The 24,445-nt window shown below is 47.8% G+C and overlaps 1 protein-coding gene across 1 annotated transcript in view; it reads right to left on the reverse strand.

Annotated features, from left to right (window-relative positions):
• Window positions 1-1,615: 1,615 nt before the first annotated feature.
• PAPPA (pappalysin 1) overlaps window positions 1,616-24,445 on the reverse strand; it is a gene marked incomplete at its 3' end in the record, with an annotated part of 179,345 nt that continues 156,515 nt past the window's right edge. Inside the window, exons 19-22 of the mRNA XM_080630817.1 lie at window positions 23,816-23,925; window positions 17,143-17,214; window positions 13,228-13,326; window positions 1,616-1,723 (exon numbers count right to left, since the gene is read on the reverse strand). Coding sequence (XP_080486943.1) covers window positions 1,616-1,723; window positions 13,228-13,326; window positions 17,143-17,214; window positions 23,816-23,925 — 389 coding nt within the window. The remainder of the gene's footprint in view (window positions 1,724-13,227; window positions 13,327-17,142; window positions 17,215-23,815; window positions 23,926-24,445) is intronic.

The following is a 24,445-nucleotide window of genomic DNA, read 5'->3' on the forward strand; positions in this document are numbered from 1 at the left end:
CAAGTCATAAAAGCCCCAAGGAATAGAAGGAGACTCTTTTGGATGTATGTCCTTCCTAGCAGGAGCCTGAAGCAGCAGAAAACAAGCCCAAGCTACTCTGGAAAGATCTGTGGGATTCCCATGGGATGGGTTGTAGCAGCAGCGGCAGCACTAGATGCACTGGGCATCTCAGTGACTCAACATGACGAACCCTATAATGAAATAAGCCAAGGGTCTGGCACAACACGGATGAAGCTATACACTAGGGAAGGGTGAGGTCTGCTGCAGCTAATGCCCTTTCCTTCTGGAAGATTACAAGCAGCTAAGCTCCTGGTCTATCAAAAGTGTCCAACTCACTGGCCTGGCAGCTTAATACTGACAAATACAGCCAAAAGTCTAATACTGTCTCCTACAGTCCTTTCCCCACAGCACGTGCCTCTTCCTGCTCTTCCCCTCTCCTGAGAAAACAGGAGCATGAAGCGGTTGTTAGATATAGACCACCACAAGAAGGAGGTGGAGGAGGTCTAGAGAACCACTTGGCTGGATGGAGACCAGAAAGCAGATTCCTTTGGCTGGCTGGTGTCCTGTTTTCTTGCCCCAATGCTGAGGAAGAGACCAGAGGGTTTGAAAGGCAGGTTGTAGGTAAGCTTTAAGGCAGACTGTTTGGTTGCATGGGGTTGTTTTTCACCCTGTCCTGACACAGTAAGGAAACTAGTTGTATGGGACATAGCAGCAGGAGTAGCAGCAGCAGACATGCTCAAATGACAAGTGCGGGCGCGAGTTACCCTCTCTGCTCCTCAGAAGCAATCGTGCACCTTCCCCAATGCCAGTCCTTAGACTCCCCACTCCCTGACTCCACCATAGGACCACTTGCCCATCTCCACACGGAAACACCCCAGCAGCCCTGCAGACTATAAGGGGACTTTTTGTTGGTGTTTTGAGGGCAGGGGGAGAAGGAGGAGCTGTACAGAAAGGCCACTGCAGTCTGCTGAGCTCCCTGGCTGGAAGTAGCATTCCTGTGAGGAGCAGAAGCATCCCACATCTCGAGCTGGCTGGGCGTCTGGCAAGTCACTTGCCAAGAGGCACAGCCCTGTGGAGATCCCACCCCAATCTCAGTGCCCCGAGCATGCGATACCTTGGCATTCAGCATCAGAAAAGGCTCAGCTTGGAGTCCTCCAAGAGCACAGCCTCTTCCGTGAACGGTCTGAGTTGTGAGTGCTGGGGAGGGGAAAGTGTTTTTGCGTTGATCATCATCTCTCACTCTTTCTCTCTTTCTCTACTTATTTCTATAAATATGTGTACATAAATAGCTTGTTTCTCGCCTTGAATCTAAATATGAACTGTTCAAATTAGGTGGGCATAACATGCTGTTTTGATACATGAAAAGTCTTCTCGACTTGACTCTTGGTTGTTTGTTTCTCGTCATCACTATTTAAGATATAGTTAATACATAAACCCCTACTTTTGAGTTCTCCTTGGACAAAAATTAAAGGCAGACTGGTTGAATCTAAGGGTCCCTGGTGCAGAAATGCCATCCAGTTGAGCAGCTAAATGTTAAAAACGATACCAAAAGGGATGTGGTGTCTCTCCTAGCCTGCCTTGAGCAGTGTGGTCCTCCTTTCCATGTCACTTGGCATTACCCAAGACTGAAGCCACGGAGGTCTTTCTGATTGTGCTCTTGGGCGTTGGGGTCCCGGCAAGCACATTCTCCTTGGAGGTCACAGGACATAGGGAAGGGAGTAACCTGGGAAAAGCAACCAAAGACACAAAGACATGAAGGAGGGAATTGCAACTACAGCACCCTGGAGAACAAATGAGACCTCTGGAGTGGTATCTTCAGAGATCAGACGCAGCCTTCAGCTATGTTATCTCTACAGTGATTTTAGTGCTGAGGTGGTGGTGCACTGAGGCCTCAGGTGAGCTACCTGTCCATAAAACAGGCTGCAAGAAATGCAAAGAAGAAGCTGTTCAACTCACTCATGAAGTTACTGGTCAGCAGATACTCCCTTAACAGTTCATATTAAGCACATGAATGTAGCTGGCTGGGAGCATGTGCTTCTCAGGCAATTCAAGGGCTTTTTGGGGTACTTACCACAATGCTTGGATTCTATTACACCTCCAGCCTCCTCTGGAAAGCTATCTTTACTCCGAAGGTTACAAACACTAAATGACAGCAAAGTTGACCCCTCATCTCCCATGGCCAACTCAAATGCTCACCAAACACCACAGCAGGTCCCAACTCCAACCTCCCCATGCACTTCTACTCAGCCTGGGGGTTTGGTGAACCTAGGCCGTAATCTCCCTGCTGTAGGGTAGCATTTTACCCTACAGCTTGGGACGCTGCTTGAGTGCCAAGTCCATCTATGCATTGAAGCATGAACGTTCTTGGTTCCAGTTCCTCAGGAACTGAATCAAACACTACCTGGCACATCAGTGAAGGTGCAGTCCAGCAGAGACTTCTCTAAATACCTGTTGTGTTTTAAGGTCAAGAAACGCAGCTAAAGGGCACTGGGGAATGGCAAAGGAATGCACGCAAGAGGCTTCTGCATGCATGAGCTGTCATCTGTCCACGATCTCCCTGGAGTGGGAAGGAGCTGAAACAACAGCCTGCAGACCTGGCTAGTGGAGTTGATTTTGGCTTATCACATCACAGCCTTTACATAAAGAAAAGAGGGTGGCAGTGGGACGGTGCCTTGCTTGCCCTGAAGTGAATTCCCAAGAACTTCTCCCATCTGCACAGACTGAGCAGTGACCTCATTCCTCTCCTTTACACCCCTTCCAAGGCAGTGCCACAACCTGTTCCAACGTTCCTGGCGAGGACTGCATGCACGCACGCTCCTTCTGCTTCTCTTGGCCGTGCTGCCGCATGTTTGCTCTCTCTTTCATAAACACTTTTCTCCAGGCTATGAATCCTGAGTCTGCCTGTTACCTATGTATCATCAACAGCACATCTAGGAATGTGGAGCTAGCACCGTGTGTGAGCACAGAGCTGTCATTTCCACCTAGACCTTCCATACGTGTCCCCGCATGTCCATCTCTAGCGTGCCTTTCTCCTGACGCACACAAGAACGGGATGGAGGGGTGTGGATCTTTATTTCACAACTGGGGAGCCTAAGGCAGGGACATGCTGACAGAGACATTAGATAGCCAAGGCTCATCACCCCATTAGGGTTTAGACAGCCTCCCCCCCTTGCTTTTGACTTCATTGCCAGAAGACCAGGTAGAACAGGGTGATGACTCTTATTCAAGCCATGGCCTTGGTGGCTTGCGCGCTAAATAACCAGCGAATGATTTGAATCTGCAATTGTGCAAATGTGGAGGTTGCAAAGAGAAGAGACAGTCCCAAAAGTCAAAAGCAAATGAATTGAAATAATTAGAAACTGAAGAAGTTTATAAACTGCAGAAAACAATAGGAGCTTAAGGGTCACTTCATCCAACAGCAGCCAGCCAGAGCAAGACTGTCTCATATCACAGTGTTATGAATATTCTTAGATAGGAAAACAGAGAAGTCTGCAAACAATGGGGCTTAGGGAGGAGGCTGAGGAGGGATTGTTTAATGACTGAATTAAAATATTGAAAAAAGAAAAGATACATGAAGAAAACATTGACTTTTTCTGCTCAGTGTAGAAGGAAACATTTTGGTTTCAGATCTCTGCTACAGTTCAGGTTTGACCTTTGAGCAAAAATTATGTCTTGAAATAAAAATCTATTTCACTTAGAAAATGCTCAAACAAAACCATTTAAATAAGTCTGGAGTTTTCCCCTATTCTTATTTTTTATCCTAAATCATTCAGTTCAGTCTGGATTTGGCACTGATTTTGACTTTAAAAATCCTCCTTTTGACTTTAAAAATCCTACAACAAAGTTACTGGTTGGAGGAGAGAGTTGGGAACCTGCTTCTTTCATTTGTCTTAATCAAGCTTTTTCCTCTCCCTGCCTTGGATTCACTGTGTCTGCAACAGCCTAAAAAAGGTATTCAAAGAGACAGGCTCACAGGGAAGGTGGATCTTGCAGTGAGCACCGGATAACCATACACCCAGCTCAGGCATCTCAGTAGTGGCTGAAATTAGCCATCACATCCTACTGCACTTTGCTGCTCTCCATGCACAAGTGGGGCAGGGAAACGTGTTGCAGGCATGGAGACCCCAAAGGTGTTGGGACGTGCAGGGACATTTCACTTATGGGAACATAGGAGCCAAGAGGAAAAGCCCTGCATGGCTATGGCTCCAAACTATGAGCTCACACTCCCCAAACCTACCCTGCGGGCTGTGCTGAAGCAGTGGCCTTAGAGAGAGTGACATGAGTTTGGTATTGCCTTGAAGTGATCTACCTTGTTCATCCTCTGTCCTCCCATTTCTCCTTGCAAGTCCCCCATTTCCCCCTTTGGATTTCTTACAGGTCACTGAAGAGTGTGTGCTCAGCACTGGAGCAACCAGAACAAAAGGTGCACATAAACCACTATGACATTGCCACTACATCGCAGCCAATTTCTGGTGAGAAGGAGCCACCAGAGAAGAAATGTCTTGCTGTGTGGTGTCCTCTAGAAACCCTCCGGTCTCCTAATATTGACATGGACAGAAGAGCAGAAGCTTTCTCTCTGGGGCAGGGGAGAGCAGACAGTTTCATGGCTCAGCAGCAGCTCACAGCAGTGGGTAGCCCCACTGTAAGAGGGTTCCTTCCTGATCAGATTAGTCTTATTCACTTTATGTCCCTTACAGAGCTTTTTTATGTAATCTGATTTTTACAGTGCCATTGTCCAGATAGATGAATTGTTTTGTCTTATGGCAGTGAGCTCCAGAGATCAGTTTTCTATTATGTGAAAAGGCAGAGATTTCTATGGGTAATGAGCACATCCACGGTCATATTAGACAAGAGAAAATTCTCCAAACACTTAGCAGTAATACAGGGTTTCCACTTTAAACAACATCTACAATACACATTTGAGTTCCCCAGGGACCTGATTTCCACAGGTATTTAGGGCACCTAACCCCCACACAGCATCCACCAGGATTGCCACAAGTACCCAATTGAGAGAAACCATTAAAACCCCTTAGAAGAAGGAGTGTCTCTGGCCCTGGGCTCACACAGTGATAGCCCTCTGGAGTACAGAGCCATGAATAAAGCTGCTGGATGTGCTAAGAATAATAAATGCTGAACCTTTATCTGAATGATAGCCCATTTAGGTGTGGAGCCCAGATCTACATACTCCAAGATGAAGTGCTTCTTTTCTTTTTAAATAGGCCTGTGAAAGCCCAACTCATTAGCAGAATATATGACCTGTACTGGTATTTCCAGAGATACCCATTGTAAAGCCAGTATTAAAGAATTGGCTCTTCTTCCTTCCTGCATTTCACCTACATCTATCTCCCCTCATAGAAAACCTGGCTACTATTTAGGAGAGCAGGGAGAAAAGGCTAAGAATTAAACTTAGAGCCTGGCTTGGTCATCGATGAAGTAATGCACAATATTGCCTCCTTAGACTAACTAAAATAGGTTGCAAAGGCAAAACTGGAGAACACAGCTCCACATACCTACGCACAGCCTGTACACACACACATACACACACACACACACATCTCCTGTGTATGATCCACAACAGAGCTGTGGATCAACAGCACTCAGGGTGATGTGGGTCACTTAAACCATAGACCCATCTATCTTCGACAGACACAACCTAAGTCATGTCTGTCACTGCAGAAGTGTGATGGAGCCAGAAGGAGCAATTGCAGCAGGTATAGGATTGTGGCCTAGGCAGGACTAGCACAGACACCAGGGTGTGATGCACAGGAGATCTGAGACACCTCCACCTTGACCGACACATGCTGCATGCTGTGCAGCGCTATGAACCCTCACTTCCACTCTCCACAAAGGAATGGGACCCCTAAGCATCCTTTCCCATGAGACCATGGATAAAACCCAAGCTCCCTCCTGGAAACAAGGCTGCATTTGTCCTTGATGCCATGCTCCCAACTATGGGAACAAAGACAATGATACAACAGACCAGCGCAGAACTAGGGTCGAGGTCATGAATTCAGTGAGAAGCCACAAATCCTCGCTAAATGGCACCTATCTGAAGAGGCTGGTGACATCCCAAGGCAGATCCCAGCTGAGAAAGGCCAGTCTATAGGGAACTGGTGGGAATGCTGACAGGAGAAATCCCATACATGTACAGGCAGGGATGGGAAACAGTCCTGCAAAGGGTCGGAGCTCATCCCTCACAGAGGCTCGTATCGGGCTGACCCCATCAAAGCAGCACCAGGGCGGGCAGAATCAGGCCCGGGGTGGGTTGGAGGCGAGGGGGAAGCAGGGGACGAGGGCTGCAAAGTGTTGGGAAACAGCCTGTTGTTAGATTTCAGGCCTGAAGTGTTTGCGAAATGTCCCAGACAAGCCTAACAGGGAACCTGAAGGCCCCGCTGCAGACAGAGGCGCTGCGGGCGAGCGCGGCGTGCCGAGATAAGCGTGGCAGGCTGTGCCGAGTGCCGCAGCCCCGCGCCTCCCGAGACCCTCTCTGCTCAAACACTGGGAGTGTTCTGTTCCCCGGCAAGGCCCTTGTGGGACAAAAATGCATCTTGTGAGGGTCTTCTTGGTGGTTTTCGGCACTGAGGTCACCAGGGCTGTTTGGAGATAACGGAACAAGAGCGAGCCCCCTTTTAACTCGGTGCTGGTATGCAGGTTCACACCTAGGGCACCGCTCCGGAGGGCCTGGGAAAGGCGAAGATGAAGCTCTCCTCTCTGTGCAGCACAAACAGTCTTGAAGGCTTGAACTTTAATTCACTGCCCCGCCATAAACCAGGCTTCCACCCGCTGAAGCCAGCAGACGCGGTGGAACAAGACACAGCTCAGCTGAACCCAACAGATCCTCCTCTGTCTCTATCGGGTGTGAACTGGGAGCAGGCTCACCAGAACTGGTGGAAGCAGGATGGCCCAAAGCCAGCAGGGATTCCCAGGAAAGCCCTGCCCGCACGGATCCCCGCATCATCCCTGCCTGCCCGCAGCGAGGGAGCCCGGGTGCCAAACCACACGGAGCTCAGTTGCTCAGCAATCAGCTGCGCTTCCTACCCTCGTGCTACTGATTGTGCAAACATGAATGTAATTAGTCTAAATAATCACCAAAGTCTTAATAGGAGCCAGGCCACCCAGAGGCCAAACAACTGGCGGTGGAGCAGGGAAGGTTTGTTCGCTGGTTCTTGTAACACTTGCTAATGAAGTGAGGTTGGATAGCAAAGCAAACACCCTCTACTAGCACATCCCCTGGGAACGCTGTATGTTGTGGGAAGCCCCATGTCCTTTGAAGCCAAGAACGTTCTCGCAGGATAGGCAACATGTGCTACTACCATCACTGCTTTTAATTTATTGCCGCCTGGAAAGCCTCCCTGAACGATTATGAAACCAATAGCTCTGAGCCCCAAAATAAGCTCCCATCCCAACCAACCATGACTGAAAACACTCCTCACATGGCAAACAGCGAGCCACCGAGGCTGCGACCAGCAGCTCATGGGGAATTGAGTTCACCCATGGGCCTGGGTGACCCAGCGTGCTTGGAGCATGCAGCAGAGCTTCCAGAGGCATGAAGCAACACTTCACATTGCATCCTTCCTTCCTCTGTTGCTCACCCACCATTCATTGTATCTCGCCAGCTAATTATAGAGCTGACAAACACACCCAGCTGGGAACATTCAAGTTGTTGGGAGCAGCATCCTGGCAGGAGCATCAGTTCTTCTGGATAAGCAGAATTTCTTCAGCCAAGGTGGTCATTTAGGCTGCTAATTGCACCAGCTGCCTCAAAACCACGTTCTGCCGATGGAGCAAGATCTGAGATTCCTCAAGACAGGTCTGTGTTGCAGTTAGAGGCCTGGGGAAAGGTGCTTGTATCTCCAAAATACCAAGAAGTGGTTATTTCTGTTCTTGGGACAGGAGTGTAGCAGACCCCCCTTTCTGAGGAGACAGCGACAGCCTTGGGAAATCCCTGCTGGAGCCAGCAGCAGCCCCTTAGTTCAAAGCTCCTTTCTTCAGGCCTTGAATTCTCGGCCATAAAGTCTCTGAAGAGGTTTTGATAACTTGCCTATCTTTTAGATAAGCAAAGCTTGGGATGAATCCCACACAGTCCTCTATCTACCGCAAGTCCTCATTTGTTTTCCGCTGAGGCACTTGCTGGTTTTCCTCTCCAAGGTGTTGGACAGAAATGTCAAGAGGCTGAAGGGGTGGGATGATTTTTCTTTCTCTTTTCTAAGTGCTATGGGGCAAAGCGGTTGAGGGAAAACCTGGGTGCTAACTGACTGAGACAGGTTTTTCTCATGGGAGCTGTAGGTTTACTCCTTCCGTGACGAAAAGGGAAGGCAGAGAGGAAAGACAGATGAAAGTTCACCTTTTCAAACGGCTTAAGTTGGGGGGATTTTAAACCAGCAAAATTCTTGGTTTTAAATCTGCAGGGATCAGATTTGAAGCAAATCTGTGATTTGCTTAAAGCCTGGAACAACGTGCGTGAGCAGGGCCTAAAGAGAGACATTTCCATTTCTGCAAGGCTTTTCTAGACAGCTTTGTCCAGGGAAAACGTGTAAAAGGGAAGGGGAAGAGAAAAGAAGTGAAGGAGAACAGTGAATGGAGAGATTCCCTGAGATGAATCAGAAAGAAATAGCCACAGCCTCTCTCCCTGCAACCACACACCCCAGGAGCAACTCGCAGGCAGCCGCCAGGCCAGAGAGAGCCAGTTATGCCCAAGTTATTTATTTTTCCCACTTTAGCAGTGTCACGTATTTAATGTTTTCAAAAGTAGCATCTTCTTTTATCTGTGGCAGGATACAAAGCAAGCAGCAGCTTCCTAGAGCAGCCAGGCAGAAGGGAGCTGGCAACCTGTGCTGGGTCAGGAGGGTAGGAAGATTAAAAGGAGATGGGATTTTGCTTTGTCCTTCACGGAAGACTTTATCCCCTCCAGATACACAACAGAAGCTTTCCCTCCCTTGGAGGCTGGCTGGCAATGGCCTTCCTGTCTCTCAAAGCTGCTCCTGGGTCACGCACAGGGCAAGCTGTGAGCAGTGCAGCCCCGTCCCCTGCCCCAGCTGCAAACCCAAACACTGGCCCCATGCTCCCCACCTGTCCCATGAGGCACTGCAGGACCCGTGTCCCTGCTTCCTTGGGTGGCACTTGTCCCTGGGCCGGCCCTGGCTTCCCTCCCGCTGCAGGGGGATGCTGATCAATTAGCGCCCAACAAATAATTAAGCTGATGAATGCCTCTTTTTCCCGCTTGCTGACTGTGGTTGCCTCCAATTTATGCCCAGAATATAAGTGAATTTATTCGCTGCCATTTGTAGCATTCAGAAGAGAGCTTTAATGATTTCTTTTAAGCTCCCTAGCCTGACTGTGAGTAGCACAGGGCAAATACTCATTATTCCCTATCTAAGCAGCAGTGCTGATTAGTCGGCGGTTGGTCAGATAAGTCACACCGCTCTGTTCCCCTCTCGCTGCAGAAATGCACAAGGTCATTTGCTGCTAACGCTCAAATGCAAAGGGAAAACATGGCCTAAGCGACTGCCTCATGGAAGTCCCTGGTGCATTTTCAGGGCAACAAAACAGGAGCGTGCAAAATCTCACGCGAAATAAGAAGGCTCAGCGTGAAAGCGAATATGGGTTGAGGAGTAATTTTGCTTTCACGCAGCCTGGTTCACAGCATTGTGTGCAGCTGAGAGTGCGTTTGGGAGGGTGGTGGGATTGCAGTGAAACTCAGTCTTGACAGTTCGCGGACATTAAAGATCTGCAACCAGCTTTTACTTGACTGTTAACTCCTGAATCTTCACATGATGCAATGTTAATCTTCAGCCCTTTCCTAAAATAATGTGTGGAGTTGCTATGTTCTGTTTAAATGTGAACCATGTGTCACCTCGGCAATGGCTGCAACGGTGAAAAGATGATAAATCTCAAGCTTGTAAAATGTCCTGTGACATTTTGGGAGAAAAACAGGTGTTGCATAAATGTTAGACATTTATGGGTAAACTTGCAGGGGCTTTAAAAGACTGACACATCTGCCACATAGTATGTAACCCTGAAAGGAAAGGAGCAAAGCAGGCTCTTTCATGTGTCTCGCTCTTTCTACAACCGAATGAAAATACATCCTCATCTGGTATTGGAATTAAGAGAGCTGGACTCGCCCCTCCCTACGTCTCCTCCAGGTTTTTGGCTTTTACACCCAACGTGTATTTTAAAACTGTGCCTTTTTAAGTAGGTGGCAAACTGTGCTGGAAGGATTTGGTATGCGGAGTATTTTTATTCAGCTCCCTTTTCTCTCACCTTTCATTGTTTTTCCCTTTGGAATATCTCCTGTAACACTCCACTCATAAACCTCTTCAAAGGGAGGGCTGTATTTGAACAGCCTGGCCTGAAATCTGGTCTCAGTCAAAGGCCTCAGACGGGAAAATCACTCGCAGAGCTGAGCCCCAGGGCTGCTGCCGCAGGTGGCGGCGGCCGCTTTGCAGGCAGAGAGGTGCTGCCTCTTCGGCTCTGACCCTGCTTGGGTTATTATTCCCCCCTTTACCCTATAAATGTAATAAACTGGGACTTAGCATCTTGTTTTTGGCACGGAAGGCCTGAGGAAAAGGTGGTTTTCTCGCTTCTCCCGAGAGCTTTGTTCAGCTCCTGGGATGCTGTTGGGTATTTTGGGAGAGAGATTTGGGAAGTTGAATGCGTGCAGAGGAAGCAATGGGCTCTGTGGTTCAGCCCTCAACCCGCGTGATCGCTAGGATGGGTGTTTCTAAAGGACAGCCTAGGGTCACTCCAATTCCCCTGTTCACAAGGATACAACTCCCAGTGAAGTCAGTGGAAGAAGACCTAAGACTTACCTCCAAAACCTCCGCCTCTGTGAGGAAACCCATCAGATGTGTGACCAGCTGCCTGTCTCTGAACCACTTGCCCTTTGCACTGGGCATGTTTAGCACAGAAACCAGTAACCAAGTGGGCTACAAGTGCTTTCCCCCTCTTGGGTGGTCACTCGGTTTCTGGGTGGCAGTGAAGCAGCCAGATACTTTGAGAGTGACTCGCCTGGCTGGTAAGTGCTCATAACTCTGTACAGATCCCACTGTGTCTCAGCTCCCTGTCCAGTAATAAATTATCCCAAACCTTAATCCTATCCGTTTCCCCATCAATTTGGCACTCACATCTCTCGTGTTTCAGTCCCATCCCCACCCTGGCGATACGCTCTTGTCTTGATGGGGCTGATTTGGGTCGGTCCTATCCCAGCCACCTCAGTTCCATTCCTCTGGCACCTCTTGGGGTTTTTCATCCTCAAGCCTGGAGGCAGCGAGATAAAGTTTCCCAAGCAGGCTGTTGTTGGAGGAGAAGACCTACCCATGCTGAGCTACTGGGCACTTCCAGCTCTGCCCTCCTAGCTGGTGGGCATGTGAGGTCAATGAGCAACCTGAGCTTGCCCTTAGGTTGCTTCTCCCAAGGAGGTGGAAAAGCAGCCAGAGATGGGAATCTCTTCTTGGAGATGGCACTGAAGACAATTTGCTGCCTGTCACCCTGCTCATCTCTGCAGTAGTGGATTCAGCAGGGAGCCCTGTATGGTGTCTCCATGCTCTACTCCATCCTTGGGGAACAGAGAAGCTCACCTGCCTCTGCTTCCCTCCCAGCATGTGCCTCACGAAAGAAACACAGCAATACAGGGGATATTTGCCCAAAAAGGCACATTTAGGAAAACTACTTCTTCCCCAGTGGAGAAATGAAGTCCTTCCACTTGGAACACATGTCCACTTCCCTTTCCCAGTGTTCCCACATGGGCCAGAGATAGCCCACAGAGCTCTATTGGTAAGAGATCTTTGGTGGAACCAAGGAAAAGAAGCTTCTGGCTGAAGCTGTCTTAGATAGGACTGTTCCCTGCAGAGAGGTCTTCATTCATTACCACAGCTGTGGTAGAGAGGAGCTTCTTCCTCAGATGAGTGAAATGAATGATGTCTGCTGAGCGAAGCTCCCTCAAGATTTGAAGTGTTAGCCATATATATCAGATACTTAACATAGCTGGGTTGTCGCTCTGATGCACACTCAAGTCTTGAAGACAAGGTAAAAATCTCACATGACAGAAGCTAAGATTTTCTTTCCTTTCTTTGGGAAACAAGTTTAAAATCTGTCCTGGTTAGAAACACATGAAATGTTGTATTGCTTCAGACTACAGGTTCCACTGCTTCAGTCACTGTCTCTAAGAGTAGCCAGAAATGGGTGTAAAAGAAGCACAAAAGCAAAGGATATATGGAGGGATCCTTCCCCAGGATAAAGCAGTTAGTGGTTTAGATAGTCCTGAGCCAGAATCTGCATCTAGATCAGAGGATTTAATGGCCACCGAAGGAGGTAACCTCCACAAATATACCTGTTCTCTTTTTGATTTCAACCATATTTTTGTTCTTAGTGACTTAGTGGCAATGCATCCCATCATTCAAATGCACATTGTGCAAATAAGAAATGCCTTTCATTTGCTTAGACCCTGCTTCCAGGTATTAGTTCACCCCCTCATTGCTGTGTGATAAGAAACACTGGGGTTTATTTTCCTCCCTGCATTAGATAATGTTTTTATGAATCTCTGCTGCTCGCCATGCCCACTGCCTCTTCTGAAAGGGCAGCAGGTCCTGGTCTATGTGGTCTCTGTGCAGAAGGCATTACACATCTCTACCCGGCCCTGCTGCCCTGCTCCACACCATTCTCTGTCCCACTCTGTCCTTTAGGAGATGGGATGGTCAGCAGTGAGCCATGTGCATGTGGGTATATAGAGATCGAAGTACAGACCTACAATGATGCTTTCATTTTGCTCTCTGTTCTTTTCCTAATGACTCCTAACCTTTAGTTTCCATTTTGAGCATTGAGAGTGGATATCAGGACACGCAAATATACCCTTGTCAGTGTTTCTGTGTGAAGGGCTCCTGAGCAGTAGATGTAGCTTTGCTGATAGATATGTGCCAGGGTTTTGGAGGGAGCCAGCCTTTGTCTATAGAGAAGCTAAGGTTTATTTACAGTTAAGAATGAATGAATGCCACTGACTACTTCAGAACCTGCCTTGCACAGGTGTAAGGTGGGTTATGATGAGAAATGCACATGTCTATCAAGAGAGGATTTCAAAATGAACCAAAAACCCAGTGCCTATGAGCTGATGCCTGGACTCAAGGTCCTTCTGAGACCTTGGACCTCCTTTGTCCTAGCAAAAATAATTCTTTTCCAAGCACAACGCAGTGCTCAGGAAGGAATTCCCAGTGAAAAAAGGAAGGGCATCCCTACCTTTTTGGTCTTGACTGTTGAGGCACAGCAGTCCCCACCATCATAGTTGCAGAAGGCTCGGTTGTTGATGGAGTCACAGTAATTGTCCCCCATGAAAGGCTGAAAAGGAAAAAGCAGAAAAGGCTGAGAGCATGGACATGAATAAACCCTGCAACAATATGTCAGAAAGAAGACGAGCAACTTGAAGGAGCCATAGAGTTTGTAACATTACCAACTGCCCTGAAAAGCAAGAGAGAATTATTTCCCTCTCCCTTCAAAGCAGCAGAGAGGAAAAAAGGGACACTAGATGGAAGGGAAATGAGCCCTTGTTGGCTTTTCACATCCCACATAAGATGATGCTTCAGGAATATTAATGTGACTAGGCCCAGAGACAGCATCAAGGCATGTAAAATTGTGGCACCTTTTGATAATTTTAAGCTAACCTTCCAAAACTATGTGGGATAGGAAGAAGGTTATGTATAGCAGCAAAACTGGCTTGCTTTTAATAGCTGTACTTTGCACCACAGTTCTCCTAACTATGCAACATGTGTCAGCAATGAGGGCACAAAACATATCACAAAGAGAAATGGAAGTGGTCTGAGCTCAGCACGGGGACCATGTGTTCTCATTCTCTGACCACCAGTAACCCAGCTCGACCTTGGCCATGACACGTCATCTTCCTCTGCTCCACAGCTCAGAGCTGGGATAATGGCCATCATTCAGAGGGATGGTGTGGAGAGCTATTAAGTAAAATTCATAAATCACTTTGGAAAAGAAAATGCGGTCACTAGTCTGTGCAATGTGATCACTAGGTCTATGTGCTGCACAGGACCTGATTGATAATCACAGTTCTAACAAAAAGGCTTGAAGCCCTCTTGATCAGCAAGTACAGAAGTCTTTCCTGGATGTCAAAACTGTGCCTGATGCTCAAAAAGGCCTTTGCCAGATATAAGAATCCCAGGGAGCAATGAAAGCTCAGAGAAACGGATGCTCAGCAGAGAGCACAGTCATATCTGTATTTTGTCTTACATGCACGGGCTCATGGGGCCATTCCCATTTTATCTGCTCTTTGGAAAATTCATTTATGCTGCACTGAGAAAAGCACACGAGGGACTTTTCCTACAAGAAGGCATCATTGAAGAGCAGGTGGGGAGCCTTTTGGAGGCTTCTTGGGAGGATTTTGCAGCAATTGCAGTACCAAAATCTCCCTGATGATAGATATCTGAAGAACCAGCCATGAGAACCATGGCTCTCCCCAGACAGAGCCATGGCTGTGCTCACCATTAGGGCAACTATGCAGTGGTGTAAATGCATGCTATTGCTGCCCATGTTTTGCAGGTTTAAGTATTCCTATTGGGGTATATGAAGTCCAGGCAATGATGGACCACAGCAGGACTACCAGGAGGGGACAGACTCATTGCATGTCACTTGTTCAGCTACGTGCAAATACTACAGATGCTGACCAAGAGCTCAGAGTTACAAGGTGAGGCTCCTATCCCTATAACCTGGCTTAACTCCACTGTGACGTCCACAGAGATTGACTTCTTTATACAGGCGAAAACTTTGACTTGCAAAAGTCCTTCCAATTGAATTCATATGCTAAGAGTTAAAAGGGAATGATGTATAAGTAAATGCAGAGATATTTTTATGCCAACCTGGTCATAGTCAAAAACACAAACTTTGTCCAACCTCCCAGGAAATTGTGTAGGTTTCTCCATGTTTCCCTTGTATTGCCTGGCTCTGCCTGCTTGTCAAGAAAGGCTTGACTTTAATTTTCCATGCCTATATCCTACACCTATGAACACTGGAAAAATCAGTAAAAGAAATATGCGGAAAAATTTGCCTTTCACTGGCACAGAGTAGGCGAGTCAGTCCTTTGGAGGAGAAGAATGGGACAAACAGCATCTATTCTGCTGTGGTACCAAAATCCTCATTTGGGAGACCTTGGAGGCTCCGGATGTTGAAGTCTTTATAGGGCTTCATGCCTATCACAGTGCTCCTTTGCTTTTGGAGGACTATGCAGGTAGTCCAGAGGGGCTGGTTTTCTACTGAAACAACCAAATTAGCTGCCGAGGAGTACGGGGCTCACTCAGAAACCTCTATTCCTGCCACTAGGGAGCGACAAAAAATCACATTGCAGCAGGAGTCTGGGTTACCACTGTGACCACCAAGAGTAAAGTAGTGCCCGGCTTACAGCCTTCTGTTCAGGGAACCCTCCCTAATGCTGAGGATATTAATACATAAGGGATTGTATCAGCTTAATGGCCCAGTATAATTGACCTACTGGCTTATTAGTCCCTATTTCCATAGTCATGAATAAAAGGCTTGATGAATATGGTATTTCAATGCCAGAGAACAAGCTCTGGCCCATTCGTGGCTCCTGGAAGCATCAGGGTTCTAAAAATGATGCTAGAAGCCATTATCAATTGTCTGGGCAAAGCCTTCCAAGATGATAGATTGGGATGCAGTGACACTGCTGAATGAATGATGAAAAGAAGAAAGTTCCTATTGATGCAGTGGGGTCTGGCAATTAACAATGATGGAAGGGAAGAAAATGCTGAGAAAAAGCATGTCAGTAATAATGGCTTCTGGTAAATTATTACATCATTGCAAACTTTGCCTCAGTAACAACTATCCTTAACCAGCAGGAGAATGGCTACCCAGTGGTGCATCAGCACCTGAATGGCATTTCTTAATGGTTGCTGGATGTTATTTTAGCTCTCTTTGGAGAATAGGGGCGCCCAGCCAGCCTGCATGAATGCAATGCGTGAGATGGCTTATGACATTCAAAGCACTGACAGCAGAATGCTTTTCATTTAGGGAACAACTCGACAGAAACTATTACATTGTTGGAGAGTTATTACCCTCTTGGGCCCAACATTTGTATGCGAAGGAAACCTGTCTTTCACTTCAAGACAAATCACGTCGCGCAGCAATGTGTTCTAGAGTTTTGTGTCACATTTAGGAATTCTGTGCCATGTTCTGCCACTCCAGGCAAATAACTTTAAAGTGCTTGTAAAATTGGGTTACTGGGTGCTGAGAACACAGTCAGTGCTGCAGAAAGTCAGGAGGTGGGAGGTCAAGACGCAGTTCTTCCATTGCCCGTGGAACCAAAGTAGCCATCTACCCCTCTGCTTATGAGCTGCCCCACTTCTACAATGGGCATGAAGCTTCCCAGCCTCACAGAGGTACTACAAGGGGGGTTGGAACTAGATGATCTTAAGGTTCTTTCCAACCCTAACTATTCTATGAGTTGACTTCTTGACATGGGTGAGACACTCAAGGGCATGATGGAAACCGCATGAACACCATGACCCAGCGAGAGATGCTCTAGCCCCATTTAACCGCTGGAAGCATCTTAACACTTCTCAGACTTTTTTGTTACCATCAGAAACAACATCCTTCAACATAACTGCTTTTTTCAGATAACACACAAGACTCTCAAAATGTATCGCAGCTCAAATGTAACTGCATTTGCCTGGGATTTTCTCTGGTTCAGATGGAAGTGCACAGTGAAGGGTTGTGTGATTTGCTCACTATCCACCCAGTGGCATCACCAATGCTCAAAGCCTAAATGGGCTTGGGAAGAATTAGCCCTCTAATAGGATGTCAAAATCAAGGAAAAACATCTGAAGGTTTTTGCAACTTCCCAGAAATTCCCTGATCCTGGGTAATTTTGATGGTCTACCAATGTTATTGAGCTCCTTGATCATTTAACTCCCATGAGAGTCACCCAACCATCGGCTCTAGGAAAACCACCAATTTCACCACTGAGTGTACAAACTAATGCAGGCAACCACAGTCTGACATAGTCAGGGCAAAAGCCTGTTTATCCCGCTTGAAAACCAGCATTTACAGCCCATGTGTCTGCAGTGATGGTTACCAGAATGTTTGGGAGAGCAACCATGGACCGCCTGAGCTAACGTGAGAGCTCACCTCGCAGCCTTTGACACAATGGATCAGGGAAGGGTGAGGATACCACTTGAGTCCCGCTGTGCAGACAACGCTCTGGAGGGAAGAAGAAAAAAACCCAACAGGTTAAGACAAAGAAATCAGTGTACAGAAAGTCAGTGCGCTGGCTCCTATGGCTCTCCTGTACTTAACCAATGAAGTTCAGCTCCTAACACCTCTTGTGTTCTCAGGACCTGGCTGTCCTCCAGGTATTTACAAGAAGTGTTGGACTTGACACTTGCAGTAACAGAACATTCGAGATTAAAATAATATTTAAGGTTCTCTGAAAATGTCATGTCCAATATTTCACTCATGGTGGGGGAACATGGCAGGGAAAGGCAAAGGCACAGGTCCACTGTCTTGCTCTTGGGTAGGGGGGGGATTTCTTTGGATTCTTTGGTGCTGCAAAGCCTTGCTCTCCTTCACCCATCAGACCTGTGCTTCCTGAAGATGGAAACAGCTAAAGGTCAACTTTCAGATACATTTTCGCACCATCTTAAATAAAAGCACCTCCCACTACACACCTTCAGAATAACTCCCAGATAGGACAGCATCATCTGCTACATTTCATGAGCTTTACCATTCCTGTATAAACTCTGTTTATAGATTTTCTAGAAGAAGAAAGTCGGAGTGCTTAGTTTGGGGTTAAACTTGTGACCAACCTACTGAAATGACTGCATACCCCAGGGAGCCACTCTTTGCCTTTAGACATGGAAAACTGGATTTTAAGAGTGGATGAAAAGTTTGGGGTGACAGTGGAGCTGGTGGTTCTATATCATGGAGGTCTAGGAGAGAGGGATCCCATCCATTCACCACATCACAGGTTCATTTTGGGTTATCGTCCACAGATGGAACACTACAGTGTCCACTTGGGCAAGATGAACACGTAGGTGCTCACCCAAAGCCAAGGGTCAGGGTTGGATGGAGGCCTGGGGAAGGAAAGGGATTAACATTTGGGAAGACCTGACGCACAAGCCATCCCTTCCCCTGTTTATTTGAGGGCTAATTTAATCCATCTGCAGGGGAACCTCAGCATGTTTTTACAGTTTCTGTCATTTGAGGCTTACCTGGCGTGGGTTAGAGAAAGGACTTTTATACTATCTGACTGGGGCTGTTTATCTTTCCGATGCTCTTGGATTTTCCACTATTAGTCAAGCCCGGCTTGCCCCACCTGCCTCGCAACAGGGCCCGTCTGTGTGAGCGGAGAAGCGGCTGGGAATGGGGGGAGGATGTTGTTTATCCCTCGGGAAGCAGGCTGCAAGGTGCGGGGGCCCTGCAGTGTCAGACCTTCCCCCAGCGCGCTCCTGACAGACAGCTGGAGATTTCCAGGCTGTTGCCTGCCACAAATGGTGAAGGTTTTAGTCTGATCTTTTCCCCCCTCTTCTCTTCATTGCATTTCACAGGGAAAAGAAAGGAAACTTTTCTAGGTTTCAAAATAAACAAGGCAAGTCAACAGGCAGGGAGGGGGGAAGAGTAAAGGAAGCAGTTCAAGAGCATTTGAAACCAGGAATTACAACAAAGTGGAAAAACTCAGGTGGCTGTCTCCCGCATCCAAGGCCAGGCAGACAATAAGAAGTGCACTTCCAAAGAGAATGTCACATTCCCCTGGTAAGAAGCATCAATATTTACAGAACCTCTCAATATGTGTGAATGTGTGTGAGCACATGGAGTTAACAAAAGCAGCTGGGTAGCACTGAAACAGGCTCTGAAGAGAGGAGGTTTCCAGCAATCCCTTGCAGAAGATGCACTGACTACCTTTCAGACCCTCCCAGTATTAAAACCCCAGCACCCTCCCTTAGAGGAATGAATGGAAAGTGAAGTCTCTGCTAGGACAGCGCTCTCGCTTAAGATTATCCTCAATTCCAAGGGCTGCACAGCCCTAGGCTGAGCATCCCCCAGGGAATGTGAATGCAGCCCCAGGTTGCTCTCCATAGCATAGGAAAGCCAACTGATCTCATGCTAGATTAACCACTGGATCAGTGGGACATTCACATTGCTCTTTAGTGGTACCTGCCAGCAGCTTAGTTCCAGTTAACTTTGCCTTCTCCTTGGATGATGCTTTGCTAATGGAGACCATTAGAGCTATTCCAGTTGAATTCGATCCTGCTAACTTCATGCTAATTCATGGAGCTGGAAGTAGAGTATGCTCAAGGAAGGGCCATGGTCCCAGCTCCTTCTGCTGGTTTCTCAAACCTTAAATTCCCAACACCAAGCCTTTTGTACCCTCAGGCTGCCGCTGTGGTGCGTGCAGTGCAACAGGATGGGAAAGGGTGTGGGTAGAGGGAGAGACTGGGCTGGGAAACTGAGAAACTGGGTCTGATTCGGGTTGTTGGGCATTGTTCCTGCCTCTTGCAGTGCAAACAGGCACACAAGGTACCACAGTGTGCTGGATAGGCCAACTGAGACAAATAAACTTATACAGAGCAAGCAAGGAAGGGTACAGGTGGCACTCCCGTGGGACATGATCAGGATCTGATGGCATCAGTGCACACAGAAAGGAAGCTGACCTCACAAGGTCAACAAAGGATGTTGGATGGAAGGAGGTGGATGGAAGGACCACATCCGACACGTGCCAGGGGGTGCACAGGGAATAAAGCCCATCTGGCCACTTCCTCTGCCAGCCCCATCCCTTTCCCTTGCTGCCACTGTGGTGACATCTGCTACCCTCATGGCCCCAGCTCCCCTTGTGCATCGGCTTCTGCAGCCCAGCAGCTGCATCGGCCACGCTGTGCAGTCGGGTCTATTGATTTTGGTCGTGTCCCCATCCCAGAAACGCCATCCAGCCACATCTGTGGTTTGCTGGCTGTGACTCCATCTGCTGCGAGGGGAGAGGAAGCCAGGATGTGCTCCCACAGTAGGTAACAAAGAGCCAAGAAAGCAAATCAAGCTGTCATTTACTCCTTGTGAGGGAAGACCTAGTGCCTCTGGTCACAGCGCTTCCCTCCCATGGTGGGACTAACACAATGATGTCAACCATTTGCGGGCTGTGGAGGGGATTAGGTTTCCCCAAGAGAGGCTGGTGGAGAGCTCTCCTCCACCTTAGATGGGTCAAGTGTCCCCCAGGGCTTATGCACAGTGACTGGTATCTACTGGTCTCAACTAACTCTCTCCTCAGCCACTAAATGAACATGACAACCAAGTGGCGGTGGTGAGGGGATCGGCTACTGCTGCCAAGAGAGCAGAGACATAGAGCTTTGTGGCTGTTTCCTCTTGTAGCTCCAGACAGGGTGGGAACTCCTGACATGCCAGGAACTAAGCCGATGCAGTAAGTCATTCCACTGCTCCATGACTCAGTTTCCCTGCCTGCAAATTGAGCCCAACAGTCACAGAAAGGGGAGAGGGAAAGGAAGGAGGAAAACTGCAAAGCTTTAATGAATAGAGGGGATTTAAGGAGAATTCCTATTAATGACTTATGGGCATCCAGAAATCCCAGGGCTTGCAGTGCATATGGGAGAACACATCACCATCAGTAGCGCAGCATCCCAGGAGTGCAGAGGGGCCATGGCCACATTCAGCCCTGCTGGTAGGCAGAGCTGGAGCATGCCAACCCTTTGCAGGTCATCCCAGGCATGCACATGCTTGTGCAGTGTTTGGCCTGTTCCTGCTCAACACAAAGGCAAGGACCCAAATTCAGACAACCTAAGAAATTGTCTGCCCTGTTCCTCTGCAGTCAATAGGAAAGAGCTGTCAAGCTGTCTTTGTGAGATGTTTCCCTTTTTTCTCTCCACTGCCTGCACAGTCAGTCCTGGCAGCTCTATCTATAGGTGTCTTAACAGCTCACTGCCCCTTGGTTAATGGGAAATCATGGGAACAGCAGTGGTTGCTCCGAAGACGGCCTGCAGCAGAAGCACAGACACCCACAAGATTTCAGGTGGTTCTTTTTTCCTCCTGAAAGCACTGGTTGAGAAGACACTGCCAACGTACACTGATTTCAGCAATCTCCTTCAGATCCAACAAAGCAACTCAGCCTAAACCAATTCTGACAAAGAGAGTCGTATGTGTTTGTCAGACGCTGTTCAGAATGAAATATCTGTTGTTGTTCTTCCTTTGAGAGGACATTTAATTTCTAATTATTTTTCTTTGTCATTTTCATTAAACAAAGACTTTTCCAAAGCCCTTGGACATGAACTGCCACGTTCTGTTCAAACCAATGCGTTTTTTCCTCCCATTTTTTGGTTCACTAAAAAAATCACAACAACAAACCACCTTTTTGATTATAGAGAAAACATTTTGTTTCTTCATCTGACACAACTTCGAGTGAACTGAAAAAGCAAGTGATTTGCACAGCTCTGCTCTAAACAGCCCCCAGAGGAGCGATGGTTCCTTCTTCCCTATTTGCTTCCATAACAGCTATTGCTTGAGCAGCTACACACAGATGCTATTCTTCTTCCTTGGGTTTTATCTGTGCCTGTCCTCTCAAAGGTAAGCTCCACAGGTCAGTCCTGCCTTTATCTGCTTCTCATTTGTACATTACTTGTGCCTGAATTAAGTCACTAGAAGTGTTTCCTTTGTGTCATTCAAGTACTTGGAGATCCACAAAGAGTTGCCGTGTAAATGCAACCAGCTGCTCCCTCGACTCGTACGGCTCAGCAGCAAGCTGTCACTGACCATAAACAGAGACACCTATTATTACTGGTATATAACACATTGCCATGGGGAACTTCCCCTAAGGCATCCCAGTCCTGTCTCTCCAGGGGGTCTCCCCAGTCCCACCAGCAGCAGCATCTCCCCATGAGGTACCACTCTCTGTGGGCGACATTCCCTTACCTGGAGAGCTGAAGAAGATGGATGATTTACAGCTACCAAAAAACCCGTTCCATCATGTCTCAGCGCCATCCCACGTGTCTCCTAAAGGCTCCCCTCCACCTCCCAACACAAGTTTTCAGCCCTAAATCTCACCCTCTAGTTACAAATTGTTTGTGGGGTGAGACTTTGCTCACAGCCTAAAGCTCTTGCGAGATCCTCACCATCAGAGCAAGAAAGGTCTTATTTACCACTGTACTCTTGGAAAGCATGATTTCTCCTCCATCCCTCACTCCCCTCATCTCCCCCTTTACTACTCTATGTTTTCCCTGCTGCCTAATGAGCCCTCCAGAGACCTGCAGGTATAAAACTCGTTACAGCTCCCTCTGCGCACCCGCATCAATAAACGAGGGAGCACAGCAGAGAACAGGAGGGAAGCTGTCACTTTATTTCACCATGAATTACAAACCCACTTTAAAGTCTAGCACTTGGGAAAGGACCAGTGAGAAATTGCCCCGAATACAGAGATAGGGGTTTTCTTTATGCTTCATGCCTGAAACTTGGCAAAGCCTAGGCTCAGGCTATAATATAATCTCGGCATCTGGAGTGAATGAGAAGCTGGGAAGGACACTGCAAACTTGTTCTGTTCTCTGGACTTAGGTTCCCCACTGCTTTCCAGGATTTATTCTATTGCTCTGTGTGAAACAGGGAAGTATAAAGTGGTGATTTGTCAGAGCAGCTCACGATCCACAGCCAAGGCCAGATTTCAAAAATCCCAACCCCTGGGTACATACTTAGGCATGTAGAGAAGCAAACAGACTGTCAAAGCTGCTCAAAACATGCTGGGGCTATGCTGGCTGCTTGTTCTCTTCCTAAATGGAGAGTTCCAGTGTATAAAACAGACTGCTGCAAAGCCAGGGCCAAGTATATGAAAGCCAGTAAGTGTTTGCTCAAGCACCACCAGCAACCTGCACCCTGGTGACATGGGATGTGCTGGTGTCTTCTGACATGCACTTGAGCATGGCCAGATAAACATCTACACCATGCAGGCACAAGTGCTGGTCACATGAATTTTGAGGCAGGAGAGCACATTTGAGTAGATGGCAGGAAGGGGGTTTATGAGGAGGTAGATAAATGTGTCCCCCAGTGTCTCCCACCAGTATCCAATTGTCTCCCACTGGTATCCAAGTGCAGGCACGAAACCAAACAGCTCTTTGCTTCAGCTGGCCTGTGTGTATAGGGTGAGCTTGTGTGCAAGGCACTGTACATCGTGGGCATGTTCCCATCAGGGTAGACCTGGAGGACACACAGGGTGGTGTGCCATGAGTGGTTAATGCTGCCTGAATGCTTGCTGCAGGCGGGAGGAAGAAGTGGTGACCTCTGGACGGGGCTGTGCTGAGCAGGCATCTCTTGCATGCGGGTGAAGACGTGGGGGGAAGGACTCAGCCAGCTCTGCTGGTTCGTGAAATGAAATACCCTCTGTATCAGCTTCTTTTGTCATCCAAAAGCAGCGCAGAAAAATCCAGCCCTGCCACCCAAAGAAAGCAAAATACTGAATGGGAGGAAGCAAATAAAACCTGGCCAGTGCCCTTTCTCTGTCTGTCTTCCTGTGTCATGAATTATGTTTCCAGATCAGACCCACTGTAGGTGCCAGGTGGATGTGAGCACACTGATTTGGGGCCTTTACCTTGAACTGACTTTCATTGGGAAACCACAGAGGGAAAGCAACTTGGAGAGGAAGCCACCATATTACTGGAACACCACGTAAAGACACAACAAAAATCAGGAATTCTCTTGTAAAGGGCAGAATTCCCTCCGTATTCCCCTCGCTGAATGAACCACAGGTAATGCTGTTCACTCCCTGCACATCAACACACAACAATGGATGTAGGTAGTGAAATCGCCAGGCTCTGACCTTCACTCTTTGAGGGTTCATCCAGTGCTGGATGTCTTGCACGGTCTCGTTCACCCGCAGGAGGATGGGCTCGTGACTGTGATCCAGACATGAGGTGGTGCACTCCGTGCCTGCAGGAAACACAGCGAGGATAAAGCTAGAGGATAAAGCTAAAGGATAAAGCAAGCAGCTCCTGACCCCTTCAGCATCCCTCCAGCTGAAGGACAGGATTACAGCTCGTTTTTCCTAACTTGCAATTAGCAGTCAACCAGAACTATCACATATCTTCTAGGCACACATGAAATGCTGAGTACAGCCCTGCACCTCAGCAGATCGTGGGGGTGGCAGATATTCCAGGGCCTTTATGTATGAGCTGCATATCTCTGGCTATTAACTCCAAGAAGGGGGTCAGGTTTTGCACTTTCAGATCATCAAGGAAATGTGAAGGTTTTTCCATTTCAACTGCTCTTTCAAGCAACGGGATTGATTGAGCAGAGGCCGGCGAACTCATCTCACCTATGACATGACAGAAACCTACTGTTTGATCTGTCACATTTACAGACCTTCAATAATCATCTTGCAGAGGGTGCCCAAGCCTAACGATATTGCAGGCGAGCTAGCACCTAAGTCCACAGTCGATAAGAAGTACGC

Source organism: Psittacula echo (assembly GCF_963264785.1).
Source record: "Psittacula echo genome assembly, chromosome: 16".
Taxonomy (NCBI): domain Eukaryota; kingdom Metazoa; phylum Chordata; class Aves; order Psittaciformes; family Psittacidae; genus Psittacula; species Psittacula echo.